This window comes from Tenrec ecaudatus, chromosome 1 (genome assembly GCF_050624435.1).
Source record: "Tenrec ecaudatus isolate mTenEca1 chromosome 1, mTenEca1.hap1, whole genome shotgun sequence".
NCBI lineage: Eukaryota > Metazoa > Chordata > Mammalia > Afrosoricida > Tenrecidae > Tenrec > Tenrec ecaudatus.
This window is the reverse complement of record NC_134530.1, coordinates 160,642,738-160,660,866: the sequence shown is the minus strand read 5'-3', so window position 1 is coordinate 160,660,866 and position 18,129 is coordinate 160,642,738. Positions and strand designations below refer to the sequence as shown.

At 48.1% G+C, this 18,129-nt stretch overlaps 1 protein-coding gene and 1 long non-coding RNA gene across 2 annotated transcripts in view; one reads left to right on the top strand and one right to left on the bottom strand.

Moving 5' to 3' along the window:
- The window catches only part of SNX27 (sorting nexin 27), an 81,391-nt gene extending 74,619 nt beyond the window's left edge, over window positions 1-6,772 (bottom strand). Inside the window, exon 1 of the mRNA XM_075562119.1 lies at window positions 6,447-6,772. Coding sequence (XP_075418234.1) covers window positions 6,447-6,757 — 311 coding nt within the window. The 5' untranslated portion in view covers window positions 6,758-6,772. The remainder of the gene's footprint in view (window positions 1-6,446) is intronic.
- A 5,962-nt stretch (window positions 6,773-12,734) lies between these two features.
- Window positions 12,735-15,112, top strand: LOC142437053 (uncharacterized). Its single transcript, XR_012782183.1, has 3 exons — window positions 12,735-13,026; window positions 13,520-13,691; window positions 14,941-15,112. It is a non-coding gene; the product is annotated as an uncharacterized LOC142437053 (long non-coding RNA).
- Window positions 15,113-18,129: the final 3,017 nt, after the last annotated feature.

The following is an 18,129-nucleotide window of genomic DNA, read 5'->3' as shown; positions in this document are numbered from 1 at the left end:
TTTCTTCTGAGGCACCCCTGGCGGGATACAAACTGCCAACCCTCTGGTTAGTGGTCGAGTGTTTAACCACAGAACGTGTACATGTTTTATAATAACTCAAAGTGCAATCAATCACTATTCAAGCTTCTAGGGATGTGAGTGAATTTTAAGTGACACTGGTTACGTGGTGGGCTGCTACAAGGTCAGCCGTTCAAAGTCACCAGCCTTACCCCTGGAGAAAGATACAGCTCTCTACTCCCATAGGGGGCTGCAGCCTTTCAAAGTCACAGGGGCCGTTCTACTCCGTTCTACAGGGCTACCATGAGTTAGCATCAACTCGGTGGCAGGGAGCTTGAGTTTTGATGATCCACAGACAAGAACAGTTGAGCAAACAAAGAGACTTGTCAGGAGACAAATGGAAAATATACTAAATTTAGAGTCCAAAGACATAGGTTTAATTCTGGTTATTTTTAGTGCAATTCCGTTTCCTCCCATAAAATAGGGATAACAGTACTCGGCAAGTCATTCAAGTATTTACTGACTATACTTCTATGTGCGGCAGACACACTCTAAACCTCAAGCCAATCCCTGCTCTCACGGACTTTATAATCTTCCTCGCTCACCAGGCTGAGGCAAAAATCAAAGGTAAAAATGCTGTGCAAACCAGAACAAAAACTGGAAAATGGTATGATGATTGCTACTATTAACATGCTCTACTCCCAAACCATTTATCTTTATGGCAACAGCTTAGCATGATTCAATAAAACAGAGATGATCAGATACGCACACACTGTCATTAGTCCACTGCCCACATCACTGCTTTTCCACTTGGTATTTAATGCAGATGGCTAACAAACCACTACTCCAGATGTACAGGTATAGTCTCAGCTCAAGACTCTCAGTGGAGCCAGAGATAAAACAGACTGAGAAGCCAAGGCGTGTATGTAACCCGTGGTGTCGCTCCAGGTTCGTACCTGGAGGACCATCTGTATTACTATTCGCCCCTGGCAAGGGAAGAGACTATAAAATTTCTTGTCCAGGCCGTGGGCAAGGCCTATTTAACTCACGGCAATTCCTGGTTTAATAGGTTACAGTGGACAATTCCTACCCTTTAATGTTACGTAAGTTTCCTCTCACTTTGAAATGACAGAACCACCCCCTCCCTCTCAACAAATTCATCAAAGTCACCTTCACTTGCACAGGCAGCTTGTAAATCCTTGCAAAGACTCCAAGCCTCTTCCCACACACACTACAGTAAAGCTGAAAAAGAGCCCGTTCCAACTCTACAAATTCCGTCTAAAGCAGCAGTTCTCAACCTGTGGGTCTCAACCCCCTTGGGGGTCGAACAACCCTTTCACAGGGATCACCCGATTCATAACAGTAGCAAAATTACAGGGATGAAGTAGCAAAGAAAATAATTTTATGGTTGGGGGGTCACCACAACAGGAGGAGCTGTATGCAAGGGTCGCGGCCTGAGGAACGTTGAGAACCACTGGTCTAAAGGCATAAAGACGCAGCTAGGAGCGGAGCTCCTTCCTACCCCATACCCCGGGCACTGCCTGTGTAACTCCTAAAGGTCAATCTGTACTTTGGACAAGAGCACCGGAGATGCCCACACACACTGCAGCGTGAGAGCCACGGCCAACAAAGATGCCCTTGGCCACAAGGCACAACCAGACGGAATTAAAGCGAGTGCTGACATACTGTGGAGAGTGGAGCCAACGTCACTCAACAGCCTGTTTAGCGACTGTCAAACCTAGCTCGCTGTGTGAACTTCCACCAAGACACAAGAAAACACTTTTTCAAACAGCATTACTAACTTCTACCTAAAAGTTCTAAGCCCTGAGCAAGGTAGCTGACAACTGAGAGAGCAGCGGTTGAGAAGGACTTCCCGATCAATGGTACAGGCCCCCATCTGTAAAAGCCTTCTGTGGGTACCAGCCTCATTTTAGTCAACAACCTCCAAACTTTCCCGTAAAATGAAGCCCCTCCCCCTCCGTGCCCTCCAAACAAATGTGCAAGTAACTTTGAGAAACCAGTAAGTCACTACCATTAACTGACTCACAGTAAACAAACTGAATCTACCCAGGAAGAAAGAAACAACCTTGGCTGACGTGCATGTAAATGACTTCAAATGGGGAAAGTCAACCTCCGAGGTCCAAGTTTCAAGGCCACACTGCCCACATACCAAAGAAAAAACACAACCCAGCTGCAAAGCTCACACTCACCGCCATGCCATCCTGGGGATTCCGGCGCGCAGTGAACCTGCAGGGCAGGGTAGAACTGCTCCTGGGTTTCCTAGACTGTACACCTTTTCAGATGCAGAAAACTTCCTTTCTCCCAGGGAGCCACTGGCAGTTTTGAACTGCTGACCTTGTGGTTAGCAGCTCAACCAGAACCACTCCGCCATCAGCAAAGCTGATGCCTCCACATTCCTGCCGGTGCCATGTCCATGTCCATCTCCAATGCCCACTTAACCTCCTGAGGGCATCTCTCAAAAAAGTCAGTCACAGCCCTGGGAAATCCTTTAAATAGACGTCAGAAAAGTAACCTGAAGTAAAATGTTACTAATTATACACCATATAATTAGGTCGAGGACATTATTTATTTTGGTTCTCCTTGTTGAAAGCATGCTTCACTCATTAGCCTCTAGGTCCACAGACATCAAAGGGAAGACACTCGGTGTGTGGACACTGGGAAGGGTTACAAGGTGGAGTCCAGTGTGACTAACCAGGAAACTTCCCATCAGCAGTCAGTAGTACCCAGAGGCCGTGTTCACCCTGCAGCCGGCACCAACCAGGCCCTGCAACAGGCTTCTTTCCCAAACCCGTTAAAATCAGGTCCGTTTTGAAGGAAGAAAGGACAAACGAAACCAAACTGGCTTGGATTTACTCTCACAACTGTTTCAAGATTCAATGAGGGCAAGGCCTTGGTACACAGCCAGATAGAAAAAGAAGAAAAAAAAAAAGAGGAAATTGATGCACTTACTGTATCCCTTATATTTCAATTCCCCAAATTGCTCTGTTCTTTCACAACCCTATCAGTTGTCCAAACAACTGTAACCTAACAACATTGGAGGTTAGAAAGAAGAGGGGGGGGGAGCAATTTGTGTGTAAGGAAGATGAATCAAAAACGGAACGTCTTCATTAAAAAAAAAAAATCGAAGTCCAGATAACCACCTACAACTCGATGCAGACGACATCTGCACAAGGATCGCCCCGCCTGTCCCTAGCCCTCACCCAATGGCCATGTCATCAGCATGCAGCGCTTCCCTGGGACACCAGAGAGAGCCACTTAGAGCCCGTGGGTACGAGAGTAAACGCTACAGGATGAGCAGCAACCAGCGAAGAGCAAAACAAGTCGCAGGCACCAGTGGCCCCCACGGGAAAGTCTCTCGGGAAGCTGATTTTCTCTCCTCGCATGAAATTCTGAGAGACGCACGCTCTGGAACGTCAGGAAAGAAAAAGAAACCAAGCAGGTTTACCAGTGAGGTCAGCTGTGTTGAAACTCACACTATGACCACGTTAGAGCCAGGAGAGCTTTCAGTCATCTGGAAATCAAGCTTGGAAAAGTTGGGGTCCGATGCCAGAAGGCTGCTGACCATCACACCCCTGCAGAGAAAGGACCTCTAGGCAGAGTCCAGCGTAGACTGCCTGGCAGGATTTGGGTTTGGGAATTTGATAGGCAAACAGTCTGGTTTTTGCCCTGTACATTACATGCTCCCTACTCACCACCAAGGATACGTCTTTTCTCATTCAGGTGGAGTGAGCCTAACTGGAACCTGGGCTGGGGGCAGGTCCTTCTACCTTTGCTAGTGGGGGATCACCTGCACCTCTCTTTCATCCCAAGCTCATACGTGGGTGCTGCTGTGGAAGCAACTAAGTCGTTTCATACATATACACAAACACAAACTAGTCAAGAATGCTTGCCATCTGCTGTGCACTTACAGACCACAGGACTTGTTCACACAACAATCCTAAGCCCTGCAGCTTACCTCTTTCCGAAACCAACGGAAATCTAGTCAGTTTTGAAGGGGACAATGGCAAGCTGAACAAGCATGGTTTCCATTTTCTCTGAGGACGGTTGCAGAATTCAGTGAGGAGGTCTCCTCCCGATTATACAGGTGCAACTGAAGGGGGCTGCTCCCTGAGTTGAGACAACTCATTGCCATGTGCTCAATGCTGACTCATAGAGATCCTACAGGACAGAACTGCCCCCCCCCCTCACACCCACCCACCCGTGCTTTCCAAGACTGTAACTCTTTACAGGAGAAGAAAGCCCCACCTTTCTCCCCAAGAGCACCTGGTGGTTGTGAACTGCTGATCTTATGGTTAGGAGCCCAACATGTAACCACAATGCAACCAAGGCACTGAAACAACTCAATCAACCCGATTGACAACAGACTGTGACCCTTCAACACAATCACCTTCACTTGCTGTCCATGCAGCTTTCACATCTCAGAAAAGGCTTCAAACATTTGCTTACACTACAAAGAACCGACTGCACCTGATTTACCTACAAATTCTTAAAGAAGCCGTTAGGGAAAGATCTCAACCACATCTGTGAGTGAGCGAATACGCAGATAGTCTCTTCTCAAAGGAGAAAGAAAATGACAATTCCAAGAACTTCTACCAGAAGAAATCATTGGTCAGATACCACCCATGTTGCGTCATCCAGAAAGAAAAACTACTAGTCTGTGCTCAGGTACAAGAAGTCAAGCCACTATTAAATGTTATGTGTACTGCCCTCTAAAACAGCATTACATTGTCAGAGAACAAAGCTATACGTAATAGTAATACACTCACGGAAAAAGAACGCACCTATTGACAGTAAAGACAGAAGGCAGGGGCACTAATCACCTAACCTTTGCTTTGGAGAGCTACTCTAAGATGGAAAGGAGGAGGAAACAGAAGGAAGGGATACCAAAGGGTACGAATGTGCAGGATTGGGGCGGGAGGGAGAGTTGTGTGCACGAGGTTAAGAATAGACTCCTCTATAGGCCAGATGTGCAAGATACTAACCCCCTTTGCAAGCCTTGCAAAAATCTGTTTTACCAGAAGGGTGTGGAAATCAAACTTAAAATTATGAACAATGAGAATGGTTGTATGAGGGTAAACCCAAGCACGGAGGGTAAGAGCCAAGTGTGATGGGGGAAAAAGAAAAAGACTATGTAATATAGGCTCCCTCAGGAGGGAAATACATGACTGGGGCCTGCTGAAGAGGCTGGAACAATGCGAGCTTACACACCTATAGCCTGTCAGCCATCACCACACGGATTTTAATACTGCACAAAACACAAATGTAACACCTGGACTGGGGCCGAGGAGGCCGTCTGCACAGAAGATGAGCTAGCAGGCTCTGAGGGAGCAGGCCTGCAGGGATGCGGTGGGGAAGGAAGGATGAGGGCGTCTGAGGGAGAGGGGAGCTGCAGCAGGGAGGGAGGGTGGGTTGCTTAGAGGGAGGGAGGGGCGCTTAGAGAGGGGAGGCAGGAAAGCAGCCTGGAGGGAAGAAAGCACAGGTGAGAGAATGGAGAGGGCATGCCCTGAAAACGTGGCCAGGTGAAAGGCTCGAAAGAACTGGGTGCCTTCTAGGAGAAGTGGGTGCGAAGGAGAACGCTACTATACACCTGACTGCAAAAAAAAAGAAGGAAGCTGAAGGCAAGGGGCCGGATCAGTGGTTCACCCAGAGGGATTAGCGATGGGGACCACGGGATTAGAACACGAGTTGCGGAGTAGGGGCCTGCAGCGTCCAAAACGGACAGACAAAACCGGGCATGCGAGGGTCAGAAGAGAAGGTGCAGTCTTGTGGTATGAACACAAAAGGCGGAGGGAGGAAGAGAAACGGGACGGCATGAGCAGATTCGGGGGTGCTTGCCCATCAGGAGAGGTAAGGAAGCGCGGGGTGGGCAGAGGATGCTTCCAGAGGTGAAAGTAGGGCCAGGCCCGCCCACTCGGGCATGGGGGCAGGGCAGTCCGCGGGGGCTGGCCGGAGTGGAGGTGATCAAGAAACTACGATGCTGAGGTTGAGAACTTGGGAGGGCACGGCCGCGGCTGGGTCACGGACAGGGACGCCGCGCCGTCCGTCCGTCCGTCTGCTGGGAGCAGAGGCGGCGGCTCCCGAGGAAGGCGAGGGGCAGGAAGCAGCATGCCAAAGGGGCAGGCGGAGGAGAGGGGCTGGAAAGGAGGGGAAGCCAGAGGTTTGGGGCGGAGCGGGGAGCACCGGAGGCGCAGGGACACACACTGGACATTACGGGAGGGAGGGGTGGAAGGGGGAGGGGGAAGTGGGAGTTGCACAAGCTCGGGGGGCGGGGAGGAGGTGCGGGGCAGCGGAGGGCTGGAGAGGACGGGGGTCCCGAGGGCCAGTTGGGGGTGGGGGGAAGGTGAGGCCGGTGGGTGACAGGGCAAAGGGAGGGATGCACGCGGAGGGGGGGGATGCAGGGTGGGGCGGCGGGCGACCCCGATACTCACACCTCCAGAATGCGGTCCCCCTTGCGCACCCCGGCCCGATCGGCCGCCCCCCCGGGCAGCACGGCGCTCACATGCTGCAGCGGCGCGTACAGCTCCCCGTTGATGCTCCGCAGTTGCCCGCCCTCGCTCACTTGGCCCCGCACGTTGAAGCCGTAGCCGGACTCGGACTTGACGATGCGCACCACCCGCGGGCCGCCGCTTCCCCCGCCGCCGTTCCCGGCGCAGTGGAGCCCAGGCCCCCCACCGCCGCCGCCGCCTCCGTTCCTGTGAGAGGCTGAGGGGTGAATCCCTTCCCCGTCCTCATCCGCCATCTTGCGCGCGAGCGAGCTGCACCCCCGCCCCCCTACGCCTCCACTCCCTCCCGCGCGGCCTCGCCGTCCTCAGCAGCCGCGCGACCCCAGCGCGCGCCCGTCCGCTCCGCAGACCGCGGGACCCGAGTTGTCCACGGAGCTGCCGGAGGGGTAAAAGGGAGGCAGGGGGCGGGGAGAAAGCCAGCGGTGAATCGCCGAGGAGCCTCCTGGGAGATGTAGTTTCGGGCGGGGGGCGGGGCTGGGCACGCGCCCGAGCGGAGACTGGGCGTCGCCGTCTGGGAGCAAAGTCTGCTGGGAGTTGTAGTTTCGTAGAAGTTTCATCTCTTGGCTGGAGAGCAAAACTGAGTCCCAGCAGTGAGATGATTCAGCTGTTTACGTGGGGCAAGGTTTTTGGTTTCTCTCATGTTATATCCTCTTACGTGTCTTAACTTCCAAAAAGCCTTGCGGTAAACTGAGGTAAATTGACCCATCCTGAATTAATAACTCCTCATTTGTTCAGTTATTGTGTTCGCATACTCTATTTTATCGGGTAGTCCCAACAACCTTGTGTGACAAGCGGGTCATGAATCCGCTTCCCTCTTTCGCTGTCGTAGGAAGCTGAACCCGCCAGTGCTCAAAGTCATCCAGCTATTAAGTAACAGGAACTCAGGCCCAGTTATTTTTGTGTAACTTTCCTTTCATGTATTGTAACTACATGAGAATTATGCCCACAGTATACAGAACACCTGTATCGAAAGGAGATTATGGGCTCCCTGATTTAGAACTAAAAATTAGAGTAGTCAAGGAAGACTTATTTCAATGGAACCATACTTTTAAAGTTACTCTGGTTTCAAATACACTTTGTCTTCCTCAGCTGCACAACAAATTTCTTTCAACAATGTGATGCTTTTTGGCCGCTGACCGAAACACATACTACCAAAAACTGTGCTGTGTGCTCAGTGAAAGCAACTATACACAGGGACTTCAAAAAGTTTGTGGCACATTCCCATTATATTTTCATTCCCTCTTTCCCACAGACTCTTTGAAGCTCCCTGGTCAGAAAAACAGAGCAAAAACAATGAAAATGGCTTCCTTAAGCACTTACTTCTCAGGTCTGGCATTTGATTCTCCCCTGCTGACAGGCTAGTAAATTCAGTCTGTTTCTGTTTCATGGTTGCTGACAGAAAACACAAGACTCCTGGGTGAGAGGCAAAAGGCTATTATTACGACACAGCAAGCAGGATGAGCTTCCGAAGGCTGGTAGTGGTTTCTCTTGCTTCCCAAATCCCACGAGGTAACACAAAGAGAGCAATGGATGCTGGCCACTCAGTGAATTTTCATCACAACTAAGGAGCGCTGAGTTTGGGGGACCTGCTGTTTTATAAGAAACAATCAGCAAACCTGTTCTTGGTCCTGGATAGAGACATGACTTCACCCCTCAAGGTTGCTCACTCTAAGCACAAGCCTGAGAAATAGCCTTGGTGAAGAGTGCTCACAGCTTTGTGTTCTTATCTGCCCTGGAAAACGTGGAGGCAAGCTAAAGACCATGGACAACTGCCCCTGTCATGTGTGCCCAAAGCTACCCTCACCAGTCTACATTGACACTGTCATCTAATGCCCATCATCCTAAAAAGGTGACATGTAGAATAGCATTTATTTATGAAGAAACAGGCATAGAGCATACGCACCGCTAACAAGCAGTGGCTGGGTTGTTAAAAGAAGCAACAGGGATACATTGTTAAAAAGCCAGAAACTTGCAGAGGTCTGCAACTGATAAAAAGCGACAGCAAGGTCCCTGAAAGAATTTGTGAGCTGTGTTTCTAGGACTCCCTGGGGGGATGGGGAAGTGGGGAATCCAATAAAAGAATTAGAGACATCTCCTGTAACGTGGAATGAGGACTCGGAGTCATTTATAATTAGAACATAAAAATAATTGACCTTATTTTAGAACCACGTTAATGAAGAAAGCCGTATTAGTTATATAAATATGGAAATTAATAAGAGTTGGGATAAGAATTCTGCCCCAAATAATAATGACATTAGTGTTGGCATGAAACATTTGGTGTGAACTGTGCACTGAATGGGAGGGGACCTCTTTAGCACAGCCAGGCACCAGAGAATGGCAGCGGTGGGGAGGAGGACGGCAACCTCAAACAAGAAGAACCAAAAAAAAGCCCTCCCTGCTGTCTAGCTGGCTCTCTGACTCCTGAAACAGACTGGAGAGTCCTGCTGAGTCTCAGGCTATCGATCTCTCAATCTTTACGTGGTTTGACGCCGCTGACCTTACAGTTAGCAGCCCCATAGCTAACCTGCGACACAACCAGGACGCCACGAAAATCGTTTGTTTGGTTTTCTAGGGGCTTTTTCTTTGTTTGTTTTTGTGATTTGGGCGAAGGTTTACAGAGCAAACTAGTTTTCCATACAACGATTCACACATTTCGTTCCATGTCACCAGTTACCTCCCTACAATGTACTTACTACCACTTGTCTGACTTCCTCTCTGTTTCCTGGTTCCACTCCTCTTTCCTAACCCTCCTGAACTGTGTCCTGGGATAAACGCTACCTTTTTACATCTCAGATGGTTGGTTAGTCAAAGGTGTGGGTCTCTGCCTCCTCCCTCGTGTTACTGCTCCCCTTAGAGGCCTGTCTGTTTGACAGCAGATTGAGTGATGAGAGTGGGTTCCTTTCCAGACCGGAGCGTAACTGAGGACCCTGGTCTCAGGGATTCCCTTACTCTCTATCCCACCAGTAAATCGGTTGGGTGTCTTTGTTTTTTTTAATGAGTTTGAGTTTTGTTCTACATTTTTCTTTCACTCTCTCCAGGACCTTCTGATGTGATCCTTTTCGGAACAGTTGGTGAGTGGCAGCCAGGCACCACCTAGTTCACGTGGTCCCAGGGTGGTGGAGACTGACGTTTGTGTGGTCCGTTAGCCCGCTGAACTAATTGTTCCCCTGCGTCTTCAATTTTCTTCACCCTTCTTTTTCTCTAGACTGGGTGAGATCACGAGTGGCTCCTTAAATGGCCCCACCCAAGCTCTTAAGACACCAGCCACTGCTCACCAAGGAAGGATGCAGAACATTGCATGTTGACCTGCTGACCTCCGAGACCCTGGTCTTGAGCACCTTGTTACTCATTCCTCAAAGCGACTACATCTAAGACGTGTCTGAAATATTTTTCCCATTTATTTATTTCACAAAGAGCTGCGGAGTGCCTCCTCTGTTCCCGTCCGGTAGTAGTGGCCAGAGGATACAAAGATGATGCCTGCGAGTTTCCTGGGGCACGTGCCGTGAGTAGCAGTACAAGTGCACAGACTCCGTGATCTAGTCATTTTCTTTTAGGAGTTCATTTAACTGTTACACTCACATCCATGTGACGTGGCTGTAAAAATTAATAATTTTTGTTTTAAGAATAACATTTTATTGACTTTTGGTGAAAGTATACCCGGCAAGTTGCATTCCCATTTGGCAATTCCCACAGAAATTGTTCTGTGATGTTAGTTACATTTTTCACCATAAGTGAGCATTCTCTGTCTTTTTATCCCTAACAGTTTTATTGGCATGTAATTTATCTACCATACAACTCGGTGGTTCAATCACATTAAGAAGAATTGGACAATCTGAAGTGATGTTTTATGAAGTTAATCATGACAGTATTCTTTGTCTTCACACAAGAAAAGAAAATGACCGAGATGTTCATTAGTTCATTTAGGGGAGATCCACCCAAGAGAAAACAGAAAACAAAACAAGTAAGTAATTAGGAAGTTCTTCCTTATTGTGGTCTGGTCTATGGAGCAGTCCCCTGGCTACTGTACACGATTAAGTGAAAGCAAGGTGCATCATGGTTTGCAAAACAATAACCATTTCAGTCTGTAAAACACGATTACAACAACAATACTAAATTGTCATGAAAAACAGCCCAGGTGTTCATTATAAGACAAGGGATGAATAAATTGTGATCTATTCAAATGATGGAATATTACTCAGCAATGAAAAGAAAGGAAGTACAGGTCCATACAGCAATATGAATGAATCTCAGAAACATTACAGTGAGTGAAAGAAGCCTCTTATGAGTGTATATACAAGGGGGTACCCCCCAAAAAACCAGAATTTTTTTTCAAAGCTATGTATTTAATTTTTTGTAACATTTTATTAGGGGTTCATACAACTCTTATCACAATCCATACATATACATACATCAATTGTATAAAGCACATCCGTACATTCTTTGCCCTAATCATTTTCAAAGCATTTGCTCTCCACTTAAGCCCTTTGCATCAGGTCCTCTTTTTTTTTTCCCCTCCCTCCCCGCTCCGCCCTCCCTCATGAGCCCTCGATAATTTATAGATTATAATTTTGTCATATCTTGCCCTGTCCGGCGTCTCCCTTCACCCCCTTTTCTGTTGTCCGTCCCCCAGGGAGGAGGTCACATGTAGATCCTTGTAATCGGTTCCCCCTTTCCAACCCACTCACCCTCTACTCTCCCAGTATCATACCTCACACCCCTGGTCCTGAAGATATCATCCACCCTGGATTCCCTGTGCCTCCAGCTCCTATCTGCACCAGTGTACATCCTCTGCTCTAGCCAGACTTGCAAGGTAGAATTCAGATCATGGTAGTTGGGGGGAGGAAGCATTTAGGATCTGGGGGAAAGCTGTATTCTTCATCGGTGCTACATCGCACCCCTGACTGACTCATCTCCTCCCCTAGACCTCTCTGCAAGGGGATCACCAATGGCTGACAAATGGGCTTTGGGTCTCCACTCTGCACTTCCCCCTTCATTCACTATGGTAAGATTATTATTTTTTTTGATGATGCCTTATACCTGATCCCTTCGGCACCTCGTGATCACACAGGCTAGTGTGCTTCTTCCATGTGGGCTTTGTTGCTTCTGAGCTAGATGGCCTCTTGTTCACCTTCAAGCCTTTAAGACCCCAGACACTATCTCTTTTGATAGCCGGGCACCATCAGCTTTCTTCGCCACATTCGCTTATGCACCTGTTTGCCCTCGGCGATCGTATCATGGAGGTGTGCAGCCAGTGATATGATTTTTTGTTCTTTGATGCCTGATAATTGATCCCTACCTTATCACCTTTAAAACACTCTCAATTACATTACACTTACTACATTTGTCAAATCTGCGATTCCACTCTTGGAAACATTTTTCGAACTCATCTGTTGGGATGGCTGACAGTACCTCCCTTGTTTTTTTTTCTCTTTATCTCTTCTATGTGCACAAATTGCTGTCTTTTCATGTCCCTCTGCATTCACAGAAACAAAAAGAAGTTGCACTGAGTGAGGTCAGGTGAGTAAGGTGCATGGGGCAAGAGAGGCATGCGGTTTTTTGCCAAAAACTGGTTCACTGAGATGGCTATGTGATCAGATGCATTGTCATGGTGGCAAAACCAGCCCCCTGCCCCCACCCTGTCTGCCACAAATCATGCCTTTTTTGTTACACACTGTTATGCAGTCTTTTCAGAACCTCCCAATAGAAAGCTTGATTAACCGTCTGACCTGGTGGAACGAACTCCAAATACATTATGAGTCGACATTTTCATCCATTCGGGAAGTTGACGGACGTCCAGAATGAGGTTTGTCATCAATTGACATTTCACCTTTTATGAAATGAGAAAAACACTCGTACACTTGACTTTTCCCCATCGCGCTGTCCTTGTAAGCTGTGTTCAACATCACAACAATTTCTGTGGCATTTTTCCTGAGCAGGAAACAAAACTTCACAGCTGCACACTGTTCTCTGAATCCAGCCATCACAAAAAGCAGTGTTTGAACAAAACTGCTTTTACAAAAAAAATTCTCTGTGACCAGAGAGAACCTTCCCAAGCAATGCCACTGGGCGCACTAACTCAGCGAGTTGCTCAATTGCCGCCAAGCGGGAAAAATGTGTACTATGAAAGCTCCGCTCAGCAGAGCTTTTTCTCTGTGTTTTTTTTTGGGGGGGGGTACAAATATGATCTGTCAACTTGGCTAGACTATGCTTATCTCTTTCATAATGTAATATGATGTAACATAATCACTTCCCAGATGAGCTCTTCTGATATGAGCACTCAGTCTGCTCAAATATGTAAACCCTCAGAATTCTAGCTGATGACAAACATCCTGAAGCATTTAGGAGGAAGTGGACTTGTTTCAAGAGGACTGGTGATGTTGTCAGGAAAGCGTTAGACTACTGCTAACTACCAGTTTCACAGTCCAAACGCGCCAGCCGATCCACAGGAGAAAGATGGGGCTGTCTGCTCCCATAAAGACTCACAGTCTCAGAAACCCTACAAAAGGTAAGTCAGAATAAACTCGATGACAGGGGATTTGTTAGCCTGGTTTGGGTGGCACCTGGGCTACATGTTTGGCTACTAACACAAAGGCCAGTAGTTCAAACCCACCAGCTGCTCTGCAGGAGAAAGAGGTGGCCATCAGTTTCCTTAAAGGTTCACAACCTCAGAAACCCTGTGGAGAGCGGGGAAAGGATCTGATCCCGAGGGCGCAACTAGAAAGTAAAAGTTTAGAAAAACGATGATGGCGTGATTTTCAGAAAGAAAGAAATCCTGTGGAGCGGCGCTCTTCTGTCTGCAGGGTTTGCTCTGATTTGGATTGACTTGGTAGCAACAACTTTTGGGGTTGTCTGCAATTTACTTTGAAGTGCTTCAAAAATCGGATAGATTTATGGGTGAACATAGACAGGAATAGATATTGAGAAAGTGAATAATAGAAGTAAAATTCAGGCGATGGGTACACGGGAGGTAATTACCGAATTCTTTGAACCCCCTCCAGGTTCTGCACTGAGTTGTGTTGGATGGAGAAAACAGTGAATTCACCATGAGCTTCCCAGCCCGAAGAACATTTCTTTTTATAATAACGTGTTAGAAAATTCAAATAAAAAAAAATAAGTCACCAACGCTCATAATAGTCTTGTTTTTTGTTTGTTTGTGTTTTTTAAAGAATGGTAAGTTCTGTAAGGCTGGTGCAGAGGGGCAAAGGAAGGGAGTGGAGAGCGGTGATGGAACAGGAAGGCAAGAGTCAGATCCGGGGGCTGGGCTATTGAAGAGTATTCTCCAGAGCGGGAATGTCGCTCCTCAAGAGTGAGACCTCAGAATGCCTTCAAAGCAGAGCGGCAGCATTCTCAAATGTGTGCTTCAGAACATTGACTCTGCGGAAGGGTAGAGAATGCATCACTCTAGCGAGCTCAGTTAAGAAGCATTGCTGGGATTCGGGTGAGAATGGATGAAGTTCACCCAGACCGTGGTGAGACCCCAGAGGAGACTCGCTAGTGAGAAAGGACCAGATGGATCACCGCCTGGGCCGCAGGGGTGGGGTTGTGGGGCAAGGTTTCCAGGCTTGACAAAAGGACAGTTGGGGTATCTCCTGAGAGGAGGTTTCACAGAAGTGGTTGGTTAGCAGAGAAAGTAGCGAGTTCAAGTTGGAGGCTTGTTACATTTGAAGGACCTATCAGAGACGGGGCAGGAGCTGTGGTGGCGTCGTCAGAGACATCTTGGTCTGCTGGCTACAAGGTCAGTAGTTCAGAGACCCCAGTGGCCCCGTGGGAGAAAGACGAAGCTTTCATAGTTCCAGAATTGCACTACGGTAGTTCTATGCTGTCCTGTAGGGTCACTAGGAGTCGGAAGTGACTCGGTGGCAGTGAGTTTGGTTTTTTGTTGGTTTTGTTTATAGGAAATCTGAGGGAAATTGTCCAGCATGGTCACATGCCCAAGCCTGTCATTGGGATAAGGCACCTGGACCAGAGCACATATTTGAGAGCCACCGGCACTTGGTGGTGGCAGGTGAGAGCGAGCCCCAGGCAGAGATGATGGGGTGCGAAGACCAGACCCAGCAGAACCCTCCCCTTCTTGACTTAGAAGACTGCAAGGGGGTCCTATGAAAACTGAGAAAGAATAAAGTAGTAATAATTTACAAATTATCAAGGGTTCATGAGGGAGGGTGGGAGAGGGAGGCAGAAAAATGAGAAGCTGATACCAAAGGTTCAAGTAGAAAGAAAATGTTTTGAGAATGATGATGGCAACAAATGTACAAATGTGCTTGGCACCATGGATGGATGGATGGATTGTGATAAGAGATGTATGAGCTCCCAATAAAATTATTTTTTAAAAGAAAAGAAAACAGGCAGAGGAGTGTAAGTTTCTCCTCTGCGAAGCCTCTACTGATTCCAATTCATTCTGACATCTCTCCTCCCAAAGCTCCGACGACAAATACGCCTTCAGGTAACTGCGCTCACCTCCAACGAGTCCCGTCCAGTGGAGCGTAGATGGGCCTGTGACAGACTTATCAGCAAAAGAGGGAGATGCCCATCCCGTGATGACATCACATCCTTCTCAACCAACTGCCGCTGGAGGTTCTCCTGCCGGCCTTGAGGAGGTGAGTTGCCATATTGTGAATGGTCTATAGAGAGGGTCACATGGCAGGGAACTGCAGAGACCTCTGGGTGCTCAGGGTGGTCCCCAGCTGACAGTCACACACACACACACACACACACACACACACACACACACACACACACCTCTGTCTTGCACCTACACAGAATTGAATTCTGCTACAGTACCACCCCAGGAGCTCATAAGCGAGCTCCGGGCTCTGAGCTTCAGGCTCTGGGCTCCAGCAAGGCAAATAGCCCCATCCTGACCTTGACTGTCAACTTGGGAGACTACCCAGAGCAGCCAGTCAAGCTGTGTCCAAACTCCCAGCCAAATGAAACTGTGGGCTAATAAGCCGCTGAATGGACGGTGATCCGTGACACAATAGCTCCTCTTGTCAATCCCACTCAGTAGAGACCACAATAATTTAGCATCTTTTTCTGCTTTGCATTTATGATCTGATCATAGGCTTCTGGAAAAATAAGGAACTGGTCACACATGACTTCTCATGTGCACGTCCGTGAATGTAAGATGCACAGAGGAGGAACCTAACAAGTGTGGCCAGAGCGTTAGTCCCAAAAAGGACATGGAGTAGCACTGACATCCACTGCGTAGAGCATGGAGACAATGCCCATGTTGATGGTTAGACCAAAGTGCTCCTTTTTCTAGACTTTTTATTGGGAGTTAAGTGAGGGTTTACAGAGCTGATCATCAGGGTTTGTTGGTTTGGGGGGGGTTTCCCCCTCCAGTTCTTACATGCATAAGTTTCTTCCAAACAAAACCGTGTTTACCCATGTCTCTGTGATCAGTGGGTGATTGCAGACAAGCTCTCTCGGTGATACACGTGTTGTAAGTCTCATTAGGGTGCTTTCAAAACAAAAGATCCAATCAAAACGATGGCTTCCAGTGGGATGTGCGGGGCCAGGGCCTGTCAAACCAGAGAGATCCGCTCAAAAGGTCACAGTGTTGTTAAGATTCCAGAGGAGCAGTCTTTACAGAATTTACGCCACATTCAATGATGCAGCATGCAGGAAGGTCACAGGCCAGTCCGTGTGTGCCGAGTCGTGTGGATCCAGAGTCCGTAGACAACATCGTGGCGCTCCAGCTGCTCTCAGGGTGGCCCGCAAGCAGGAAGGTGCAGGCAGAGAACCGATCATCAGTTCTGTCTTTGACTTATCCTCCCTACCCCTGGCCGGCCCTGTTCCCATCATTTTCGCCCATCCCCTCTTCCTGGATATTGTCTTCTTTACCCAAGTTAACACCTGCCCACCCTCTAGCTCATGACACCCTGCTCACCTCCCACCTCTGGTAGCGATCGAAATCGGTTTCTTTCCATGTGAAAACCTTTTCTTGCTACCATTGTTGTTTTTCTCCCCACCCCCCACCTCCTGTTGTTGTTTTTTATAACAATGGTCTCATACAATAGTAGTCCTTTTGTGATCAACTAGCTCCGCGCAGTAGGAGGTCCTCCGATTCCATCCACTTCAGGAGGTGCTTCACAGCTTTGGTGTTTTTACCACTGTGTAGTGTTCCGTGGTGTGTATGTATCCATTCTTCCACCGATGGGCATTCGGTGGCTTCCCTCTTCTTGCTTTGGTGAGCAGTGCTACAATGAACATGGGGTGCATAGGTCAGTTCTGGCTACGGCTCCTTATTTCTCAAGAGTACTTACCAAGTAGAAGGACTGCTGGGCCCTAGGGTAGTTCTATGCCCAAGAGTGTGGGGAAACACCATCCCACTCTCCGTGGAGGGTGTGCTGTTTAGTAGCCCCACCCCCACCCCCAGCAGCGTCTGCGTGTCCCGGTCTCTCCCCACCCTCTCCAGCCTTGGATAGTTTGAACTTTGCTATCCCTGCTAGGGGAGGTGGGATCTCAATCTTGGTTTGATTTGCATCTCTCAGATGGCTAGTGAGTGTGAGCACCTGGTCATGTGTGTGTGTGCTGCCTGAATGTCTTCTTTGGTGCATTGTCTGCTCATGTGCTCAGCCCATTGTTCATTGGACTATGGCTCTCTTTCTTATTTGGGATGTTAACATTGTCTGTACGTTTTCTAGAGGAGTCTCTTGTGTCGGGGACCTGGTGGTGCAGTGCTTATGTGTTGGGTCGGCAGTTGGAAACCACCAGCAGCTCCAAGGCAGAAAGACTGGGCTTTCTTCTCCCATCACCAGGCCCAGGCAGCCACGAGCCAGCACTGACTCGATGGCAGGGAGCTTGGTTGGCGTTTGGAGTCTTTTGTCCAGTAGGCCATTGCCAGTCCGTGGGTTCCCTTTTCACCCTTTTGTGATGTGTGAAAGTGTCTTGTTACAAGGTCCCAGCCATCATCTATATGTCTTCTCGCCATGAGTTTTGTTATGTTTGATAGTGTTTATACCAGATCATAGCTCTTCATAATACGAATAACAATCACATGTAGCCCCACTCTTTCGTTTTGTTGCTAAAGAAATAACTTCCTCCACCACCACGTAAAAAGAAACAGGCCCAACATGCATGGCGACATGTTTAAAGTCATTCAGCACATCAGTGACTAAACTCAGCCATAAGAAGAAAAAGAAAAGGGCTTAAAGAAATCCATTCCTTGTCAGTTTGTGAGGTGAAGCGAAGGAACTGGGGAGGAAACTCACGTGGTCTTACATCCTCGTTTCTTTTAACATTTTACTGTGGATTGGGTGAAAGTTGATTAAGCGGATCTGTTTCCATTCAGCAATCTGTATACATCTTGCTTCGTGTCACTGATTGGAATCCCCACAATGGAACAGGATGACCCATCCTACTCTCTCCCTGTTTTTCCCATTTCAGTGCCTCCCTTTTACCTCCTAAAGTTTCTCTCCTTCAGCCTCTCAGAAGGGCCACATGGAAGGGATGAGGAATCCAAGGTGCAGTGTGGCACTAATGAACCACATCACCATCCTCTGGTTCTTAAGTAGTTATTCTCCTCACTATCATGGTTTGTATTTGTTTCGCCTCATTAATCATGTTAGATTTGCATATGCTCATTTGTATATTTAAGATCCTGGTA